The sequence below is a fragment of the Erigeron canadensis genome, chromosome 5 (assembly GCF_010389155.1).
Source record: "Erigeron canadensis isolate Cc75 chromosome 5, C_canadensis_v1, whole genome shotgun sequence".
Lineage (NCBI taxonomy): Eukaryota > Viridiplantae > Streptophyta > Magnoliopsida > Asterales > Asteraceae > Erigeron > Erigeron canadensis.
This window is the reverse complement of record NC_057765.1, coordinates 4,636,302-4,660,505: the sequence shown is the minus strand read 5'-3', so window position 1 is coordinate 4,660,505 and position 24,204 is coordinate 4,636,302. Positions and strand designations below refer to the sequence as shown.

General features: G+C 36.1%; 2 protein-coding genes across 3 annotated transcripts; both read left to right on the top strand.

The window, feature by feature from the left end:
* The first annotated feature begins 3,567 nt into the window (after positions 1–3,567).
* Positions 3,568–4,885, top strand: LOC122598906 (disease resistance protein RUN1-like). Of its 2 annotated transcripts, none has more exons than XM_043771388.1 (2): positions 3,568–4,516; positions 4,613–4,885. In XM_043771388.1, the coding sequence occupies exons 1-2, from the start codon at positions 3,635–3,637 to the stop codon at positions 4,712–4,714; spliced, it is 984 nt and encodes a 327-aa protein (XP_043627323.1). In that variant the 5' UTR covers positions 3,568–3,634; the 3' UTR covers positions 4,715–4,885. The 2 variants fall into 2 exon arrangements, with proteins under 2 accessions (XP_043627323.1, XP_043627324.1); XM_043771389.1 differs by having other exon boundaries at positions 4,584–4,885.
* Positions 4,886–15,447: 10,562 nt separating this feature from the next.
* On the top strand, positions 15,448–17,738 carry LOC122601041. Its single transcript, XM_043773819.1, has 5 exons — positions 15,448–15,636; positions 15,744–16,421; positions 16,517–17,102; positions 17,188–17,273; positions 17,529–17,738. The coding sequence occupies exons 1-5, from the start codon at positions 15,448–15,450 to the stop codon at positions 17,736–17,738; spliced, it is 1,749 nt and encodes a 582-aa protein (XP_043629754.1).
* Positions 17,739–24,204: the final 6,466 nt, after the last annotated feature.

Genomic DNA, 24,204 nt, shown 5'->3' with positions numbered 1-24,204 from the left:
AATCAAAAGTTTATGTTTGAAGACTCATGCATAATCTTCGAAACATAATACTTTAATAAAATCATTTGTATAGTCTTACAACACTAGAGAGCTCGGTAGCTCCATTTGAACGCACAAAGAAGCGTAAGGGCAAAGGTATGCGATGAACGCGATTTAAAAACCCGCCCTTTTAGAAGGCTAGCGCACTCCGACTTATACCTCTCTTAGAGTTTGTTCAAATGGGTGAGCCGGTGTATCTCAAGGTTGCAAGACTCTAATTTTATTAATGAAATCTCTATTTCGATAGTTCTTAGTCAAGTTTATTTTCAAAACCAATTTTTGCATCACCTTTATACAACTTATAAACAAATACAAAAATTAATAAACTTACTAATTACCGAACTATTTAATCAAGTAACAAGTTAAGGTGGGCCACCTAAACATGGTCACTATGGTTCATGCAAATGTTCAATCCTGGCTCCCCCTTCCAAAGAAGAGGACCACATGCATCAAGTTACCTTGATTGCGTAAGCCTTTAAACAATTTAACTTAACAAGTTGCAAATAAACACATAAACATGCTGACTGGAAATTTCCAGTAGCTTGACGACCAGTTTAAGCCTGTTTCTGGTCCGATTCAGCTTTCGACCAAAACTGCAAAGTTGTAGCCCTATGTGTTGGGCTTCTACAGTCCAAAGCACGACTTCTAACTCATTACAGATTAATTTATATGATTTTTCTAGTAAACTGTCGCACATCAGAAAATTTACACGTAAAAATCACATTGTCACATAATTATCTAATAATTAACCCTAATTATTGGATCAACATGCTTTGCATAATATAACACTTTATATATCCAGTAAAATCACAATAAATTGTGCATGAATTTCTTGTGATTTTACTATTTATTTAACAACTTTAAATAAAATGATACACATAATCATGCAATTCATCACATAATTTATATCAATTAACAATTCAAAACTTGCTTGAGGGTTTCAATCTCCATTGAACAAGGTTAAAACTTTAATTAAACAAAAAACTAATTTTTATTTAATAATGATCCGATTTAATTAATTAAAAAAATAAGAAAAACAACCTTTTAATTATTTAACAATTAATTAAAATCAACCAACCCTTAAACCCCCCTTCAAGTTTTGATCTTTGTAATTAATAGATCACATATGTGGCTCGTGATACCACTGTTAGAATATGAACACATAGACGTACATAATCACGAGTAAGCGCAACGGAAGAAATCGAAACATATATGCAATCGAATTAATTAACAAAGAATAGAATCGAAACGTGTACCTTATATGCAAAGATCCAATAAGATAATAATAATAAGATTATTATTAATGCTTAGGGTTTAAGGAAAAACCCTTCCACGATCGCACACTAGACACCCCGAGTAATGTATGCTAGTACCCCGATCACGAACCTAAACAACCCTTTGTTTAAAACCCTTTTGAATGGGGGCTTCAGCCGAACTAAAGAAAAGAGGGAGGGAGGAGGAATTTTGCTTTGTGAATGAATGAATGAAAACCTAGAATTAACCTTTGTATTTATAAGGAAAAATTAGGTTAACATTAACTTGGAAAATAAGTCAAGTTAAGGCTTGAAAAGCCCTTAACCAAACCGTCCCCCATGATGGACTTTAGGTCCAAGTCCACTTTCCAATTTTCACATTTTAATCCTCCTTTTTAATCAATTAAATATAATTAACCCTTTAATTATGTTTAATTAATGATTTCGTGATCAAACTAATTAATATATTACTTCAATATATCAATTGTTATTATCGAGTTACCGTGTCATTTCGTGTGACTCCGTAGGCTTAAACTATTCCCGGACATGCGACTTATAATAATATGATCATATGCCAACAGTAAGAACTTTTAACAAAGGACAAATGGATTGCCCGGATAAAAGCATATAAAGGTAAACAAGTCAATTCCTCGTAATCAGTGTTCATATTTGTAAGGTCTAAAACACTGACAAAGACTCAAGTTAGGAGATCTGGTAAGACTATGAGTGGGCTCCGCCATTTGTCAGTTTTCTTTCTTCAGACTTCAGTCTTTGACTTCAATGAGAATGTCTTCAGTGGAATGATCTTGACTAGAGAGAAGTCCAGTGAACCAATCTGGTGGAATCCAGATTCCCGTACAAGTAAATAGTTTACTGGCCTTCCGTTATTTCTGAACAAATCTTCAGTAGAGCTCTAGTCTTCAAGTCTGGAGCGAGTCCAGTAAAACTGGACTTAACAAATTCCCCCTATTTGTTCAGAAATAATGCAAGGTTTTTCAAGCTTTTATCTATACAATTATATGCTTGAAAAACACTTGATTTTGACTAAGTCTAAATTATTTTTGTCACTGGAAAACACTTTATAGATCATCAGTGTTCCAGTTTTATCTTTTAATTCTAACTTAGACTTAATCTGATCACTTACTTGTGAATCAAAAATTGCAATTATATTTACACGACATCAACTGATAAAAAAGTTACAATTTTAATTGAACATAAATTACAAACAAGTAAATGAAAAAAAAAAAAAAAAAAAAGGTTAGGCCCTTCTCTTTGAAGCTTATCCTGGTACATTTTCAGTAGCCTTCCTCTTGGATGATGGTGAAGCAGTCTAGAAAGCGCATTCCTAAGGCTTGCTCCATTTCGGTAGACCACCATCTAAACCCTTAGCTAGAAAAACATGGGTTTAGTTTCGTTATGCTGCATATCGCGTATCTAGTTTGAAGAAGGGAATTACCACCGTTGTCATGTTTACCTTTTTTTCTTAGAGCATGATAAAAACGTTAACTTCAACATATTACATAACTATTAATCCAATAGAAACTGGATTCAGAAATTTTTTTCTTAAAAAGTTGAGGTTTCTCAACTATTGATCAAACAGACTTTTTTTTTTCTTTTTCTTTTTCAAACTAAGTGTTTCCTCAGCACCATTGAAAAAGACTTTATTTGCGGTAGGGGCCGTTTGATTAAGATGATGATGGTGATGATAAGTATAATGAGGTGAACTTTTAGGAAAAAAAATAACTTTTTTACTACTTCAGTCTTTAGTCACACACTTTTTATATATGTAACCTTTCAATTTTCTTACCACTTTAGTCATATCTTTCATCTTTTACTACTTTAATTAGTCAATCCACCATTTATTTTTGTGATAATGAGATGTAACATTTAGATAACTTGTTCATAGAAATTGATATTGGGACCTTCACAGCCTGCCCAATTCGGGCTCTGGGTTCACAGTATATATGCATATTTATGTTCACGTTGGTTCATCATATTTAGTGCTTCCATAATTCAATACTACGTTTCCTAAAGCATTTGCTTTAAATGTCGTATAACAGGAGTTGACCTCATTGTTCTTACATTGTTCCAGGTCGGAAAGAGAGTTTATTCAAAAAGTAATCAATACAGTTTACTCTAATCTAGATGTGAAAAATCTAAGCACACCAGCCTATTTAACTGGAATGGACACTCGAGCTGAAGGTATCAATCTCTGGTTGAGAACTAACCAATCTAGTGCTGAAGCTCTCGCAATTTGCGGCATGGGAGGCATCGGTAAGACAACACTGGCCCAAAGCATTTATAACTCAAACAAGCAAAACTTTGAAAGCAGCAGTTTCCTTATGGAAATTGGGGAGCACTACAAACTACCTAATCGTTTACTTGGGCTACAGAAACAACTTCTTGAAGATATTTCAGGGGTCAAGGATGAAACAAGTTTTAGTACTCCTCAGGTTACAAGTAAGATTGAGGCTGTCTTGCAGATGAAAAAAGTGCTTATTGTCCTTGATGACATTGACGACCAAGACCAAATAGGCGTTCTACTTGGAACAAAGAGTTTGCATAAAGAAATCAAGATCATAATAACTACAAGGGATCTAGATATACAAGCATGGTTTGGGTCGATATCCTGCAAATGCCAGGTGCACAAACTTGAGTTGCTTAATGATCATGAATCATTAGAGCTTTTTAGTTTCCATGCCTTAGGATCCAACGTTCCCAAGGAAAAATTCAAGGACTTAGCAGTGCAGTTAACACGATATTGTGAAGGAAACCCACTAGCTCTCAAAGTATTAGGTTCTTCTTTATGTGTTAGTGCTGAAGACCTGCAAGAAGATTCCATACAACATTGGATAAGTACAATAAATTTGCTATATTCATCTAGAGGAGATCAAGATAGCAAAATTCTAAGTATACTAAAGAGGAGCTATGACTCCTTACCACATTTCAGTCAGAGAGAACTGTTCCTGCATATTGCTTTTTTCTTTGTTGGCGAATATGAGGATGATGTGGTACAAATTCTAGAACATGGCTGGCATGCACAGGCTGGGATCAGAACCCTGATTAAGAGATGCCTTCTAACTATCTCACCAAGTAAGAAACTGATGATGCATCAATTGTTTCAAGAGATGGGGAGAACGATAGTTCGAGAAGAGTCGAAAGATCCAGCAAAACGTAGTAGAGTCTATCAAGATGAGTCTTATTTTGTGCTGGGAAAAGGAGAGGTAAGATGATTCTAAAGTGTATCCTTAAGCTTCCTTATATTTACATAACCTCTTATTTTTTAACCAGTTTCTGTCACCGTGATGTCACTCAATTAGGGTTCCCAAACGATTGAAGGTCTAGCACTTGACGGGCGAAAGATTTACCAAGGGATGGGATCAGAGGTAAGCCAAGGAAGTAAATCAATGCATTACTTATAACAAAAGCTATTAAGATTATCTTAGTAGATCTTGTAAATCTGATATCTCTTTCACCATTTCTCATTTCTTTCTTAAAATTATAAAATTTCGACTTCGTAATTTGAAGGTGGAAATCGTCTGAGACCTCTCTTTACTTAATTTTCCTTAAAAGAAAAAGTTCAACTCTCTTTATTTTTTGTGTTAAATTTGCATGTCTTACAATAGAATTGTTTCAATCATCTAGGAAGAAAATGATAATAAGTTTGCTGGTTGTTCGTTGGCATAGTTTATGGATTTCAAGGTCTTACCAGTCTAGTGGTTAAGGTGGGTAATAAAAGTCCAAATAGAGATGTCGATCTCCCAAGAACAAAGAAAGAAACAAAATACTTTTAGAACTTTTCTCTTCATATCATTAAATTGAAATAAAACTACATATAGGAAAACTCACAATGCATTATTTCTAGAATTTGGCTTCTATGTCAAATAATAATTGCATTACTACTCCACTGCTAATAACTAAGACTAATCGAGATAACAAATGATCAACCCTTAAAAAAAATGGCCAATGATGGCCGGTGAGAGACACTCCTGGTTTTACCCAAGGTCTTAAGTTCGATCCTCGGGGATGTCCAGCCTTTGTTTTTCCCTCTGAATACTTGTAACAACTCATGCTCAACATCTCGGTGTCTTTAGTGCACGACTTCACCATTATACAGTAAGGTTTCCTTGATGTCGTATCCCAACTAAATGTTGTAAAAAATGCCTAATTGCCTTTCCTTATTCTTTATTGTTCCTTAGTGACCAAGCTAGGGTTACTACTATATAACATAGCTAGGGTTTAAAGGGTTAGACTGAACGAAGTAGCCTGTTCTTTCTCGATTTTTTCATTCGGAACGCCCAACCTCAGCCCCGGGGGGTGTTCCGCCTCCTTAGTTTTCGTACCCCGTTGCATCCATAACGCGTCTTCAGTTTTGTTTGTTTGTTGAGACTGCCTCGAAAAACAAGAAAAGAGTTTTTTTTTCTTTAATTAATTCAACCTCATATTCATATATACATATTTATACATATACATATTATATCTTCTTCTTCTACATCTCTTTATCTTCTATATCTATCTTCTTCTATTTTTTTCATATTTTATACATATACATATTTTTCTATAGATTTTACCTTTGACTTTGACTTGTTCTTGAACTACCACTGAATCTTGAATCAAATCAGAACCCATCAATATATATATATATACACACACACATATATAGCGTAAAGTTATTTTGAGAACTCTTTTTATTGCTAGAACCTTTGAGAACTTTTCAAATCAAGCCCAACCGATGATTATTCTTTACATGAAAAAAAATTTTTGATTATTCTTTGAGAACATAAATAAATACTAAAACATAGATAAATTATTAAAACATAGATTAATTACTAAAACATCTTCGATAAAATTACATAATAATTTTTTAATTAAAAGACACACACTATGAAAAATATAGTATAATGATGGTTATATATATATAATGAAAAGTTATTTTGAGAACCCTTTCTTTGTGAGAACCTTTGAGAACTTTTCAAATCAAACCCAACCGATGATTATTCTTTACATGAAAATTGTTTTTTGAATAACTTATGTGTAATTTTGAAGTATATAATTGTGTGGAGCATGAATTATCATCCGTTATACAATTATGTGGAGATTTGAATTCTTGATCACATGTGCACGAATATTGCTATGATCACATGTATGCAAGTCGATCACATGTAAAAATAGCAATATTCGTGCACATGTGATCAAGAATCTAAATCTCCACATAATTGTATAACGGATGATAATCCATACCTCCACACAATTATAAACTTCAAAATCACACATAAGTTATTCAAAAAACAATTTTCATGTAAAGAATAATCATCGGTTGGGTTTGATTTGAAAAGTTCTCAAAGGTTCTCACAAAGAAAGGGTTCTCAAAATAACTTTTCATTATATATATATAACCATCATTATACTATATTTTTCATAGTGTGTGTCTTTTAATTAAAAAATTATTATGTAATTTTATCGAAGATGTTTTAGTAATTAATCTATGTTTTAATAATTTATCTATGTTTTAGTTATTTATTTATGTTTTAGTAATTTATTTAGATTATTTAAATATAATAATTTAAAAAAAAAAAAAGAATGCCCTTGGACTCTTGGAGGGAGTGCCCTACTCCAACGGAATTCCCCTTTATCATGGGAATGCCCCTGATGATTAGGAAGTGCCAAATGTCAGCAAATGAGTAGAGGAGGGGAATTTCCATAACCCTTTACTCCTCTTAGTCTTATGTATGACAGTTGTAATTTGTTTATTTAGTTATATTTTCCTTTTATAATAAAAGTAGATTCATACAATCGATCTTCTACTTGAATTGGTATCACTCAGTCTTTAAGAACAGCCGCCGAGAAGTAGCAGCCGCCTACTGAATTTCCACCACGAAGGGTTGTGGTGTAATTTCGGTCAGATCCAAAGGACTGGTCAAAGTCAAAAAATACCACTCACGTATTCCAGAAGATTCGACTCACGTTAAAACCAACAATTCTAGTTTGTTCCGGTGTCCGATGTTTTCCACCAATAACTATTTTGTTGGGCTATACACACGCAAGTTGTCTATAATGTTCACGAATTGACTGCAAGTGATATTCTCTTAAATGGAATAATATTCATTAACTACTAAACTTGCCTTTATATAGGCTACAAGACTCAACAAACCCATGATCACATGACAAAATAATAAATCCCTAAAATTCAGGTAACAACCCTGAAGACTTGCTCTACTAACTGACCCACTAATAGACTCAAATAACATGTGAAATAACTCAAATAACTGACAGCCAACATGGCCAACATGCTGACTCATACCTGCCGATTCAAACAACTAAATCAAATAACTGAAATAAGATCTAACATAACCTTCCCTTAAACTGAACTTGGATTCATACTTCAGTTTAACTCCACTATCTTCTGTACCCCCATAAGGCTTCTCATCTTCTCGAATGTTTCCAGCTTTAGTGGTTTAGTCATGATATCTGCAATTTGGTCACTTGTGTTGCAGAAAACCAAATTCACTTCCTTTCTATTAACTAGCTCCTTCAGATAATGATATCGTACATGAATGTGTTTTGTCTTTCTATGCATCACTGGATTCTTGGACAAGTTTATGGTTGAATTATTGTCACATTTGATCTCAGTTGTTCCAAGTGCTTTGCCAATCATTTCTCCCAGTATTCCTTTCAACCATAGTGCATAACATGCACAGTTCTTTGCTGCCACATATTCTGCTTCAGTTGAAGACAGAGTTACCACCTCTTGTTTTCTTGAACTCCAGTTTATTGCAGCATTGCTGAGTAGACACACATAACCAGAGGTGCACCTTCTGTCCTCCACATCTCTGGCATAGTCACTGTCAGTGTAGATGTCAAGCTTTCCTCCTGCCCCATACTCATACACCAGCCCATAGTCATAAGTTCCCTTAACATACCTGAGAATTCTTTTAGCAGCAGCCATATGTTCAGCCCTTGGCTTAGCCATAAACCTTGCAATCAACCCTACCAAGTATGCAATGTCAGGTCTTGTAACTGTAAGGTACATCAGACTGCCCACCAGACATTGGTACTCAGTAGCATTGACTTCTTGACCTTCTCCTTGTTTGAGCAACACTGTTCCTGGTACAATTGGATTCTTGACCTCATTGCCTTCCCAAAAACCAAACTTTTCTAGTACATCTTTAGCTTACTTTTCTTGACAAGCTCTTATACATATTCCTCTTTGCTGAACTTCGACTCCCAAGAAATACTTCATTTTGCCAAGATCAGTCATTGCAAATTCCTTCTTCACTGATTTACTGAACTCTTCACAGAGTTGTTTGTCATTGCCTGTGTAGATCAGATCATCCACATATAGAGTAACCATTAACACTTTATTCCATACCTTTTTGATGAAGAATATGTGATCATATTGGCTCTGTTGGAAGCCTTCCTTGATGAAGTACTTCTCTACTCTAGTGAACCAGGCTCTAGGGGCCTGTTTTAGCCCATACAAGGCCTTCTTGAGCTGGTACACTTTGTGTTCTTCTCCTTGTTTCACAAAGCCTTCAGGTTGTTCTACATAAATGCTCTCTTCCAACTCTCCATTTAGAAATGCGCTCTTAACATCTAGTTGCTGAATTTCCCACTTATTATATGTTGCAACAGCTAACAGAGTTCTGATTGTATCCCACCTTGCCACAGGCGCAAATACTTCCTCATAATCTATTCCCTTTTTCTGAGCATAGCCCTTAACAACGAGTCTGGCCTTAAACTTGTCAATTTCCCCTTTCTCATTGTATTTTGTCTTATACAACCACTTCACTCCAATAGGAATACTATCTTTAGGTGCTTCCACTAGTTTCCACTTATCATTGCTTTCAATGGCCTTAATCTCTGTCTCCATGGCTTGAATCCATTTGGGATTATTTGCTGCCTCTGCATAATTGATGGGATCTCCTGCAGAACTGAACAAGGCCAGATTGGCCTCTTCATCTAGATACTCATCCAAACACCCTTCCCCAGTCATGTAATTCTCAAACCAGCTAGGAGTCTTGGTCGCCCTGGATGATACTCTTCTTGCCCCAGTAGTTGAACTTTCAATTGTTGTTGGAGCTAGTTCCTGAGCTGCTTGTATGTTCTCAGTTGAGGCACTTCCCTGTTGTGGCTCAACTGGAGTGCTTGAGTTCATCATTGATTGTTTTATATGATCTGTTCTAGCTGCTGCTGCTTCTTCTACATGCACGTATTCATCCTCTTCTACATGCACGTATTCATCTGGTAGGATCAGATCTGAGCTGCCAAATTCTTCTTTGTTCCATTCCCACCTTCCATTATCATCAAAACTAACATGCTTGCTAAAACCTTCCATTATCATCAAAACTAACATGCTTGCTAAATATGATCTCGTTTTGAATTGGGTCATACAGCCTGTATGCTTTTGATCGAGTACTTATGCCCAAGAATATACACTTCACACTCTTATCGTCTAGTTTCTTCCTGAGTTGTGAAAGTATAGTGGCAAAGGCTATACTCCCAAACACCTTGAAATAATCAACGTTGAGTGTCGTTCCTGACCATGCCTCCTCAGGAACCTTATCCTCAAGTGCACTTGTGATGCATCTATTGAGGACATGAGTGGCCCATTTTGCTGCTTCGGACCACAACCACCCATTTTGCTGCTTCGGACCACAACCACTTTGGCAGAGCTTTTTCAATCAAAAAACACCTAACTGCATTCATAATGGTCTTGTTCCTACGTTCAGCTACACCATTCTAATGCGGTGTAAATGCAGTGGTCAACTGCCTTCTAATCCCGTGCTGTTCGCAAAATGAGTTAAATTCATTTGAAGTGAATTCACCACCCCTATCACTTCTTAACCCCTTTATAGTAAGACCTGTTTCATTTTCTACCATGGCCTTGAATTTCTTAAACATTCCAAAGCTTTCAGATTTATTGGCTAGAAAATATGCCCACCCTTTTCTAGTGTAATCATCTATAAAAGACAAAAGGTACCTTTTTCCACTGGGAGAAGCGGGAGAAATTGGACCACATAAGTCTGTATGTATCAGTTGCAATCTTTCATTTGCTCTCCATAGACTCTTCCTTGGTATTGGCTCTCTCTGCTGTTTGCCTAGCTTGCAGACTTCACACACATGAGTGTTTTCAGCCATCTTAGGCAACCCCTTGACTAGCTGCCGATATTGCATTGCTCGTACAGACTTGAAATTGCAGTGCCCCAGCCTCCTATGCCATACTTGTTTGTTTTCCACATCACTCACTTTGAGACATTGACTTGGTAGAGGCTTCATCACACCATGAATCAGAAACATGCGATTTCTGGTCATAGTTGAACTCACAATCACTCCTTTAATAGGGTGGTGTACTTTACATTTCCCTTGCTTGATGACTATGGTCAAATCCTTTTCTTGTAACTGACCCATACTTAGAAGGTTAGAAGTAAGTTCTGGTACATAGTAAACCCTGGTTATAACTTGAGTGATTCCTTCCACCTCAAGTCTAATATCGCCTATCCCCTTCACAGATAGCCTTATGTCATTCCCAAGTTTGACCGAATGAGTGTACCTTTCATCTAAGTTGATGAACGAGCCTTTTGTGCCCGTCATATGGTTTGAACAGGCAGAGTCTAAGAACCAAATTCCTTTAGTCTCTTCATCTTTCTTTTCTTCTGTCATGGCCATGAGTAGAAGGTCTTCTCCTTCATCAAATTCAGCATAATTCACTGGATTGTCATCCTTTTGACATTCATATGAGAAATGACCCATGCCATGACACCTATAGCACTCTATGTTTGATTTGTCAAAGTTTCCTCGGGCTCTGCCCCTACCTCTGCCTCTTCCTCTGCTAAATTGACTTCTGCCTTTGCCTCTTCCTCGACCATCATTTTCAACTTTCAACACTTGATCTTCAAAGGGCTGCTTCTTTTTGAACTTTTGCGCATGTACCAGGAGTGAACTTTGCAGTTCATCCACGGTCATGCTATCAATATCGTTTGATTCTTCAATTGAACACACTACATAGTTGTAGGTTTCAGTTAAAGATCTCAGGATTTTCTCCACAATCTTCACATCAGTCATCTTTTCTCCATAATTCTGCATGTCATTGGTCACAGTTATGACTCTATTGAAGTAGTCGGCTATACTTTCTCCTTCCTTCATCTCCCGGGTTTCAAACTCTTTCCTTAATCGTTGGAGTTGAGCTCTCTTCACACGTGCATTTCCTTGGTATTTGATCTTCATAGCATCCCAAATCTGCTTAGCACTATCTTTCTAAGGAATAGTTCGAAGAATCTGCTTGTCAATAGATTGAAACAAGTAGTTTCGAGCCTTCAGATCTTTCAACTTCAATGCATCATATTGGGCCTTCTGTGCCGCAGTCATAGTTTCTCCTGTTCTGGGTTCCTTGATCTCCTCCTCGATCACACACCAGAATTCCTTTGATCTGAGAAGTGTCTCCATAACCAACTTCCAGTGATCGTAGTCTCCATCAAACCGAGGCACACTCTGGTATGAGACTGAAAGAGCTTCCTCCGCCATTTGCTTGAATGCACTCACCTAAACTCACCAGGATTTCGCTCTGATACCACTTGACTGCAAGTGATATTCTCTTAAATGGAATAATATTCATTAACTACTAAACTTTCCTTTATATAGGCTACAAGACTCAATAAACCCATGATCACATGACAGAATAATAAATCCCTAAAATTCAGGTAACAACCCTGAAGACTTGCTATACTAACTGACCCACTAATAGACTCAAATAACATGTGAAATAACTCAAATAACTGACAGCCAACATGGCCAACACGCTGACTCATACCTGTTGAATCAAACAACTAAATCAAATAACTGAAATAAGATCTAACATGAATATGGGATGTTGTAAGGTTTTAATGAAATCCTGAAGATCAAATAATGCATATGAGATGCATTGAAAACACGTCACCATGGTGCCTATCCAATAACAAAAATGATTAGGAGACCTAAATATAAAACCTAAAATTTGACCTAACCACTAAATAAATGACATTTGTCAAGTCTATTAAATATTTTACGTTATCCCTATTATACCCTTGATTTATAGTTAAAGTAAATACGGAAATACGCAATAATGATTTCCGTCAAAAAAATTCTCTACCACTGTTTCGTTGATCATCATCTAAAATTTTGGTTAATTTTTGTCTCTTTTTTTACCATCATCTCTGCACTGTTTCTTTGATCCCCTCTCAAAGAAAAATCTTCTACTTTGATCAATTCCAACATTTCTTCTCAAAAGAAACAGTAAAGTTTGGCCACATATACGGAGGGTGTGTGATTAAACGAACGAAATTTGTGACGACATAACGAAATGTAAGGTAAACTTTTTTTTCTTCCCATTTCAACATTCATTGGTGGAAGATAGTCGGGACATGGAGGAGATGGATGGTTCATTGGTGTTATGGGGTTGAATGTGGCGGTGGGTAGCAGATCGGAGGAGATATAAAAGAGATCGATATGGCTCTCAAATAAGTATCACGTTTGTCATTTGTTGAAAAGATATAAAAGAGATATTGCCGTCAAAAAGAAGTCATAAGAGATTAAAAAAAAAGAATAGTATATTAGTGTGTATTTTATGGAGGGTTTTATTGAAAGAAAATTATATAAGATTGTATTTTTGGAATGAAAGCAAGATATGTTGGTTAGGTCTCTTAGTAGGCCTATTTAGTAGGTCTCTCTATCAACACTCATCCAATAATAGAGGCCACAAACCATTGGGTGTAAACTCATATCCCACATAATAATAATAATAATAATAATAATAATAATAATAATAATAATAATGATGATGATGATGATAATACTGTAATAATAATAATAATAATAATAATAATAATAATAATAATAATAATAATAATAATAATAATAATAATAATAATAATACTCAAAGCATGTATATAAGGTTGTGGGCTACTCCCTCTATCACCATATGGTTTTAGAGTGGAACCCCATTGACCTTATATCGGCTTAATGAGTTAGGAATATAATTCTTACAATTGGTATTAGAGTCAGGTTCTACTAAGTGTTGATGTGGATGGTTCTCCTGCTAGACCCTTGATTCAACGGTATTAGTAGATCATCGTATGCCTGTATTGAAAGGAAGCCGGTAAAAGGCAGTGTGTTTAGATAGTAAATGTCGACGGTATGAAAAAGGTGGAGCATAGGCTATAGTTGAAAAGGAGGCCCAATTACAGAATTTGGGTTTGAGGGGAGAATTGTTGGGTGTTAACCCATATCCCACATTAGAAGAAAAACAAACTCTAGCATGCATATAAGACTGTGGGCTAATCCCACTATCACCATATAGTTTTAGAATGGAAACCCTATTGAGCTTATCTTAGGATTAATGTGTTCTGAAAATAATTTCTACGCAAACACTAATAACCGAGTTCGCTAACATGAAGATGTAGGAGTAACTATTAGGTTTGAAGTCTTTAAGGGGCTTGTTGGTCTTTGGGCCCGTATTAATTAATTGTTTAGGATGCCCACTTGGTTTCCTTGGTCACCAAGGAATAAACTTTAGCTAGTCTCCTATACATTATTACTGAGCTTAACAAAAAAAAAAAAAAAAAACCCTAGTTGTAGCCATGGATTACCTCACACACATGGTATGAGATACCACGTAAAATCCTTGTGTTCTTTATTTTCTTGTTCATTAGATCCGTTTTGGAATTGTTCCTAACTTCTAACACAATCGACAAATATGCGGGGAACCCGTCTAGTATTGCCTCTAAAGCATAATCATTTGGAGAAAAAATCAATAAACCAAAGACGGTCAAAACGTTTCTAACAACACTTCCTCGAAAGTTATACAAAGAGTTGCTTCAATAGAGCAAGACATTGATCTAAAAACTCTTAAGTTTAAAGATAAATTTGCGGGAAAGTTATCTAGTTTGGCCTCTAAAGCATAATCGCTTGGAGACAAAATCGATAAAACAAAGATGGTCAAATAGTTTCTAACAACACTTCCTCGAACGTAATACAAATAGATATTTCAAAAGAGCAAGTAGACAAAGTACATTTGGTTTTACTATTCCTTGGTTACCTAGCTAAGGTTATCACATTATACATAGTTAGGGTTTACGGGTTATATATGAGAGCTATTGTAATTTGTATCTTGAGTTATATTTTCGTATCACAATAATAGTGAATTTATACAATTAATTGCGTGTTTATCCATTCTTGGGCTTTAAAACGAAGTCCATGGATGTGATCCGGTTGGATCGGATCTTGACGAGTGAATGGTGGCAACATCATGTGGCGTAGATGAAGGGATGGATAGGGGAATGAGGTAAATGATGACTATCTCATGTTGGATTTTTGACACTTTGTGAGTGAGATTGGTGAACGAACGGGGTTGGTTGGTGGTAATGTTTGTCTGTGTGGCAATATGTTTCAAGATAGGTGGTATGTGAAGAGAGGTGGTAAGCAACCTAACAAAGGTTTCGGTTAAGACGTCATGGATTTTCAAGCGTTGGTGACTGACATTTTGGAGGCATGATTTGAGTCGATGAAAGCACCATTGATAAAAGTCCAATTCAAGATGGACAATCTTCAAAGGACAAAGATAGGAATAATGAGACACTTTTAGAACAACTTTTCTCTTCATATCATTAAATTGAAATACAACGATTACATTCAGAAAAAATCACAACTCACTATTGCTAGAATTAAGCCACTATATAATAAGAACATTTCAAACCCCACTCCTTAGTTAAACTAGGACACTACCTACGGGATGCGGCGGTGGTGACGGTGATGGGTGGTGGTGGTCGTGATGGTGGCGGGTGGTGATGGCGCGGACAGCAGTGGTGGCGGATATTAGTGACGGCGGCGGCAACAATTGGTGGTGATGGCGGCGGCGGCGGCGAGTGGTGTAGGTTATTGATGTAATGTGGCTTTGATGAAATGTTGAAACTTAAAATTATAAATAAAAAGGTTATTTGCTTTATAATATTGTATCAATGATGATAGAGTTCCTGGTGGTCATTGGTTATGGGCCTACAATGGTGGTAATTTTCTTGCAAACATGAGGAATTAAATTAATACAATTTGCTTATAGATATGTATATATATTCATATAAAGCTATACTTGTAGCGACGGGCCCTTCAAGCAGATTCGTTAGCAAAGATGGAGAAGCTAAAGTTGCTCCAACTCAAACATGTGGAACTCACAGGATCCTACAAAAATTTTCCAGAACTGACTTGGTTGTGCTGGCGTGAATGTCATTTGAAAGTGATACCTTCTGACTTATCGATGAGCAGCTTGGTGGTCATAGATATGAGATACGGAAAGTTAGAAGAGTTTGAAGTGCCAACAGTAGGAATTAAACTCTCTGCTGTTACTTGATCTTCTAAAATTTCAATATTAGAAGAGTCTTCATTTGAATATAGAATGTTTAATTAAGTTTTTTATTCTTGGAATAGGTTCTTAATTCGCTCAAGACTCTCAATTTTAAAGGCTGTTGGTATCTTATCAATATACACAATCTTAATCGAACGCCAAAACTCGAGACTTTGATCCTATGGGATTGTATCAGTCTGACTCATGTATGTGAAACCATTTCAGGCCTTGAGCGTCTTGCTTTATTGGACTTGACAGGGTGTAAGAATCTGTTGAAGGTTTCTTCTACCTTACCGCACTCTTTGCAGTTTTTGTTTCTCAATAACTTTGACCTAAAGAAACTTGATGATTTTCGAGCGGTTTTTAGTGGCCATCCTTTCTTTTACCTAAATTTGGGCAAAAATCTATTCAAGATCCTCCCCAGTAACATTGATCTTAAGATGCTCCGGGTACTCGACCTGACGTCTTGTCACCGCCTCAAGTCTCTTCTATATCTTCCAAATACTCTAGAAGAGTTGTATACATATTCATGTGAATCACTTGAAAAAATAACTTTCCAATCAGCTCGATTCAGACTGCGGGAATTTGGATATAGTAGTTGTTTCAAGCTTTGTGAAATTCAAGGACTATTCAAATTGGTTTTTATAAAAGATATTGATGAAGCAGAGCTTGGACATATAAATTGGATCAAAGCTTTTCAAGATCATACAGTAGAGCTAGTGGGTGATGAGATTACCAAAGGCCGACCACATTATATCCAGGTTCTCTCTCTTTTCTAAAATGCATCTACATACATCCCTTGAACTGAGTAACATATGAAGAATAACTAACTTTCATCCACAATTTTGTGGCATAGATGTTGTACGAATATGGTATAAAGAGCACATATCTATGGCAAGAAGAAGATGAAATCCTGATGTCCGAGTATATATCAAAATCCAATTTCTTATCCTTCCAAGTGCCTTTTTGTCCTGACGAACTCAAGATCCAAGGATTAGATGTGAATTCGGCATACTATGTACTAGAGGATAAAGATCAAGATGAGTGTGTTTTATTTGCGAAAGTTAGCAACAAAACTACGGGTCTTACTTGGATATACAACCCTGTTGTCTTTTGCAAACCCAGAACTGATAGAGATGCTCTATGGTTAAGCTATTGGCCAATTGGAAACATGTTAGAGCCTGGTGATGAAGTAGAAGTGTCTATCATTGTGGGGAATGGTTTGATTGTAAGTAGGTGTGGGGCCAGCCTTGTGTATAAGGATTGTGAATTCACAGAAGAGAACGAGTCGGAAAACAATGCAAAAGAGGAAGAAGTGATTGGAGGAGATCTATCAGAATTTGAGCTGACCGAAGGGGTATACTACCTTTGCCGCCATGATCTCAAATCAAAGATCCCTGATTATTTAGAAATGTTAGTTGGTGGTACCAATCGTTATAAGCGTAAGTTTCTCTTTGACCTATTTCTGAATGCTTTTAGTTGAGATTTAGCCAAATAGTGATAGGTCCTGATATCATACATTGTCAGAATTGCAAAGATGGAGAAAGTGTCGCCATTCACAGCACTTGGATGCATCAGTTCAACTGAAAACATTTAGAGGCACCCTCAACAAAGTATGTATACACTCAATATGTTTCTAATGAGTCACCCTCATGACAATCTATTTCATCAAATTACCATTCATTATTATTTTAGTTTATAGCTGTAGAGGAAATCATTATTGTAATGGGTTTTGGGATTTCTCTTTTACTTTGTTCTTGTTTTCATTGTTATAAAAATATGGAAATGATACGGGGTAAATTTATTTCTCAGAGTTATTGGTTCTATTGTGTGTACCTTTATGAAAACAGTTTTTGTCTGTATTTCAGAAAATTGTGCTAAGGGTAATCTTCCAGAGTGAAAGTCGAAAAGGGAAGCTGTTGAGGGCAATATCTACTATTTCAGGCGTTGAATCGATAGACTATGATGTGCAAAAGTGGATACTGACTATCATCGGACAAATGGATCCTGTAGCAGTGATGGTCCAAGTCAAGAAATCTAAGAGTTATACAGAGTTACTAGCTGTTCAACCCTGCTAACAGCATCCAGAGCGCAATCACTCCACGCTCAATGATCTGCGCAAAAGAACTATTGTTTGTTTGTGTTTTACCTTTTAAAAATTCCTTCCCGTACTTGATTTACAGTTTTACACTGTAATAAAAATGTTGAATTGTGCTGATATTGTTGAATAGCTTACACTACGTGGGAGGAAGACAATGTCCCCATAAAATTGTTGCTTTATGATAGGGAAGATAAAAATTTCTTATGGACAATAAACATGTTGCCTACTACATTGTTGCTATTTGATAGGGTGATAGGGGAGAAAAAAAATTGCATAACCCATAACCAGAAACACTGCCATTGCTCCATTCAACATCACATCAGATCATGATATCAATTATCCTCTAGAACTCACAATTCCACTTAAGAACCCACCAGCAAGTTGATTCTGACGGAGATTTTAAATACGAGTCAAGGTCAAAGATGAAGTGAAGAGAAGGATCTTTGGAGGATGAATTGAAGCTATGACCCACAAGCAAACATGATACCTTGCCATAGAGTGAGATGTAAGATTTTCTTGACATTTTTAAAGTCACTAAAAGTTACATAAGTATCATTTAAATTCATAAAAATATCTAGTAAATACTCAAAGCATGTTGGTTACGCAATAAAGGTGTTGGTTATATGGTTTCTCCCTTATGGGGTTCAAACCCCGTGGTCTACATTATGGTGAATTGCTAACTTATTAACTAACAACTAACATTTTTGGTTCAAAATAAATATAGCGTGAGTAATGTTGATATCTAACCTATTTTTGCCTATACTACTGCATCTATAAGTTAATGACTAGCATTATACCCACACGTTGCAACAGCGATAATTTACAACACGCGAGATAATGTGAGGGAGATAATTTCTATTGGTAAGTGGCGGTTTTGGTGAGTGGTGGTGGTGGCAGCGGCGGAGCCATGTATGGGCGTATATGTGGAAGGAGATTTGGGTTTCTCATAATAGGGTTATGAATATAATTTGAAAGACATGTTTTGCTTCATTTCAAGTTACCCACTCTAGTAAAACATTGGTGGATCTATTGATTTTAAGAGTGCATATTAGTAAAACATTGGTGGATCTATTGATTTTAAGAGTGCATATTAATGTGCTGACACATGTAAGTTTTAGATTGGTCAGCCATGATTATTTACATGATTTGAACATTTTACAAAGTTTGTGCACACAATAAAAGTTTTAGTACTTCATGTATACTATAACTTTTCTTGCTTGGTTACCTACATTTTGGTGCACTTAACCAATTTTTCAATTAACCTATGACATAAAAACATCCTTACGCGAAGTACGGGATTAACTTTCTGGATCTCGAGATTTGGTTAGATTTGACATAAGCAAATACTATAAACTTGACAAGTTCCACTTACAAATTAATAAATACGACGTAATAAGATGAGTAAGAGAATAACAAAAATGCAATGTCTAGTCGTTTCAATGTTCATGTTATGGTTCGGCCCATGAAGATAAATGATTGAGTCAAGACAAACTTTATTCAATGCGTGACAAGTCACAAATTTAAAAGAAATTATGAAGAGACACTAATTCATTTGGCAAACTGAAAAATGTATGTCAAACTTGAAGGCCTTGCAGAAAACTTCGGCCTGCCATTCAAGCAAAAAATATCTCGGTTAAGAGAGTAATCTCAAAACACATGGAAAAGAAGTACAAGTCCAACTCAACGCACAAATCAAACTTAAAACCATAGCACACTTAGTTGCAACAAACCGCCACTCATTAAACAGAGGGAATATGGCTCCAACACGGTCTTAAGAGACTTCAGCTTCACATCGGACTCCCACAAAGAAGATTTGGGACTTCTCAAAGGAACACTATCCATTAACAGTAACTTCACAGGATAGATTTCATTCGGGGTCTAGTCTTTCGAACCCAACGTAGATTTTTAGACTGTGTCGAGCTACTCCCAATGTCATGAAACTCCCATACACGTTCCGACTTCCGAATACGCTCAAACCGATTACCTAATGTCCCGGAATTCTTTGTTGTCAGCCCAACTTGTTTAACTACCTAATGGGCGAGCCCAACTTTGGTGTTTATCTTAATAGGGGTGGTCACTTCCCAGATGGAACACGTACAAGATACAAGGATCTTCTTTAGAAATCCTAACGATAACTCGATGTTTCCTAAACACCATCCACTTTCCTCCGCCAAACTTTACATTAAAACCTTGATTATCCAACTGCCAAACAAAGATTAAACTTGTTTCAAGCTCTGGAACAATCCTCAAGCTAAGCAAAGTCCACATAGTAAAGAGAGAAGTATCCAAGTGAACATTACCCACGCCAATCACATCAAGAACGTTACGGTTTCCAAGCCTAACCTTGCCACGTTTCTTGTCGAACTCAATGTGACAATCCCTCTTGTTTTCTTATCCTTCGTATCCCGGGGAGCATCTTGTTCTTCATCCATCTACTCTTGTTTTTTCCCTGAGTACCATATCCAAATCCTTTTGACTAAGTAATGCTTCAATCTGCATCTTCCACCAACGATAAACTGAATTGTCAAACTTTTCAATCACAAATTTCTCATCTTTAGCCATAATGACAAACGAAAAATAAACCAAAGTTACCCGGCTTCAACTTAGTTGATTAACACCCGTCAACAAGAATCAAACAAGAAAAAAAAACCATTATCAGCAACCAAACAATCTTGCAAACAATCAATCATACCAAAACCCCAAAACAGGAACCCTAAAAGAGAAAACCACTCGACGGCGGTTGACAGCAGCAGTTACAGGTGCAACAACGCGGCGTCAGGCGGCTGTTTGGTGATGAAACAGCTGTGGAACAGCAGAAACAGCTGCATACCAGACCCAGATCGAACAGAAAGAATAAAACAACAGCAAAAGTAGTGAAATGGCAATGAAACAGAGCTGAAAACCCCAATCCCAGGCAGCTAGTGGCTGGTCTCAATCGGCTGTGATAAACCAGCGAACACGGAAGTAAAACCGAGCTTCCCAAACGCAATCGGAGCAGTGATAACATAACATATCCGGTCAGTAATCAATTGAAACGGTAGCAACAGTAGTTGAATTCAGAGAAAAACTGATCTTAGGAACCAACCGTGGGCTCTAATACCACTTGTTACGAACATGTTGCACAGTGGAAGCAATAATAGAAAAATAAAGAACACGCAGATTTAACGAGGTATCTGACACAATGTGTGTGAACTAATCCACGACTGCAACTAGGGATCTACTAACTCTATTTACTCTAAACTTACAATTAGAATGAGAGGAATATAAATACGTAAACAACTAAGGTTAACAACTTGATCCCCAACAAACCTAAAAGATCCGGTTTCCTAAATAAGATATGGCCTTAATTGAATTTGGTTCCTCACGCCCAACACTTGTCACCCGTTTGCATTCTGAAGGCGAAAAAGTTAAAACAAGAAAGTGGGGCCCGATCATAGTTGTCAAAAGCGAGCGCCTAGGCGCAGGCGGACCTCCGGCGCCTGAAAATTTAGAAACAGTCGTTCATGAAAGAAAGCGGTCAACGACAAACACAAAAGGCCTAATCGGTCAAGATTTAGCCAGATCCATCAAGATCCGGACAAACCATAGCGGAATCTGATTTTCCCGGTCACTAATTTCAGAAAGCAAATCTGAAAAAAAATGTTGAAGAAGATAAAGAGAAGAGAAAGAGAATATAGGAGAGGGAGAAACATACATAAACTGAAAAGCACATAGTATTGCATTATAGCTAAAGTACAAAAGGCATTTGTCTTCTTTTTTTTTTCCCCTTTATTCCCATTTTTATTTCAAAGTTTATATTAACTTTATCTTTATTTACAAATAAGACAAAAATAAGTATTACTCATATTAGTTATTATTATTAGTATTGCTTTATAAAATTATAGTATTAGTATTAAATATTAATTAATTGAAAATGTTTGTATTGTTATTTCTTTTATTTATAGTCTATTTTTAATCATATAATAATTTCAAAAATGTTAATATTACATATATAAAAGTAAAAACTTACATCGGGGTTGAAATGGTTTGGTTATGAACAACTTGGTATAAAGTTTTTGGTTGAACAATTTATGGTTTTTTGAATGATATTTGGTTTTATAAATGATATTTGATTTCTTTTACTATTATTTTTCACTACATATAAATATTTTATATTTATTTGCTTGAGTGAGCTTTTTCTTTCTTCCAGGCGAGCGCTTTTTTTGCTCCTCTCGCCTTCACCCTATCAGGGGCCTTTGCGCTTTGAGTTCGGCTTCGCTTTTGACAACTATGGGCCCGAAGTGTGCATATTTGGGTAGATATATGTGTGGGTATATATTCGTGATGAAAGAAGGATCATGGTATTAATGTGACGTTAATATGGCGACGGGGAATAAGTAAAGAATATGAAACCTAGTGTTGTTAAAGGCGTGCGCTAGGCGCAATGCTATGGCGAGGCAATCCTTTGGCGCCTGAAAACCTAGGCCCAGGCCCACCAACAATTTAGGCGGCTACTCACCGATTTTCTTGCATGACGTCTATATATTTGATCAATTATCAATATCAATCAAGATATATCATCATTATTATCAAAACATCCTTTATCAATAAATTCTACCTTCCACTTCAGGCAAGTTATCTTCTTTTTAGCTTAAAATCAATTTTTTTTATCATCTTTATTATCGGATCATCAGCATTATTTCACTATAAACAGGTTTTTATTATTATTTATATATATTTAAATTAAAATAGGTTATATAAAATTATAAAATTTATTATATATATAATAAATTTGTTATAGCTTATAAAATTTATTATTTAATTTTATGGGGTTGTATTCATATGAATCCATTAAAAATGATGGAAACCAAGGGACTAATCTCAGCCCTTGGATCAACCATCATCAAAATCTCATCAAACATGATTGGTTACTCCAGTGAATTACTCCGGCGACTGTGCAATCATATTTGATTGGTCTAGCCAATCAAGCTTGATTGGTTACTCCGGCGACATTGTCCAATCATATTTGATTGGTCAAGCCAATCAAGCTTGATTGGTTACTCCGATGAATTACTCCGGCGACATTGTCAAATCATATTTGATTGGTCAAACCAATCAAACTTGATTGGTTACTCCGGCGAATTACTCCGGTGAATTACTCCGGCGACATTGTCCAATCATATTTGATTGGTCAAGCCAAATCAAGCTTGATTGGTAATCACTAAGACAATAACGCCGTCGAATCTTCTCCGGCGACACTGTGATTTTTCCGGCGAGCTCGAAAACAGTGTTTATTGGCTAGGGTTTGTGCGGAATGTGTTTCTGAGTGAGTTGGTACAAGTTTCATGCGTTAATTCGAAGAAACAACAAAGCTATAGCGTTTTTAAGTTTTCCGGTGAGTTTTTCAAGTTTTCCAGCGAGTGTAGATCGGATTAATTTCTGGTCAGGGTTTGTTCACGATGTGATTGTGAGTGTTTTCGTGTAAGTGTGATGTTCTAATTCGAAGGAACGAAGGTTTTATCGGCGTTTGAAGTTTTCCGACGAAGTTGTTGCATTTTCCGGCGGTTGTATCGCCTGAGAAGAAGGAGAAGGAGTTGGTATATGTATGTGTTTGTGTTTGTGTGTGTGTGTGTGTGGTGGGAGGAAGGAGACGACGGGAAGGGGAGATATCAAGGGTTGGGATTTATTTTTTAGGAGATAATCCAATGGTCAAGATTTGTCCCCTAGTTTCCAAATAAAATTTAGGCCTCAAATGAACAAAACACTATATTCAAATTATAATAGGTTATAATTTGGTCATGACCAACTTAGGTTTGTCTGCTATTAACAAAAACAAAAACAAAAAACAACCTACGACATAAATTTCGGTGTTTCGGTAAATGACCGGTAAGCCAATAATTTAGTATATAGAAGTTTCCGGCTAATAAAAAATAAATATTAATATTTCGGTATTTCGGTGATATTTCAGTGGTATTTCGGTGGTATTTCGGTGATATTTCGGTAATTTTAAATATTAATATTTTATGTATTGTATATATAAATTATTATATTTTATATAATATATCTATAATTTTAGTATATAGAAGTTTCCAGCTAATAAAAAATAAACTTTTGTTCTTATAATGCATTTTAGAAATTAAAAAAATAAGATAAGATGTTCCCAACACATGACAAGAACCTGACATACTTTTAAAATTTTGACTTTTTCAACACTCAATAACTAGTTACTCCGTATTATATAATTCTTTACTTTTGCTTTTTGCTTTATCACTTCTGTTTCCCATGTAAGATTTTACTCTCATCTCTCTCTTATCTTTTAACTCCTCTAACAAAACAAGACCACCTTCTGACCGGAGTTTATTGTCTTCACCAGAGTTTTACAACCTTGCTCCTACCAGGTCTGCAACCTCACCCTCTCCCCTCCCTTCCCTCTATATATTTTCTCACTCTTTATCCACCACCAT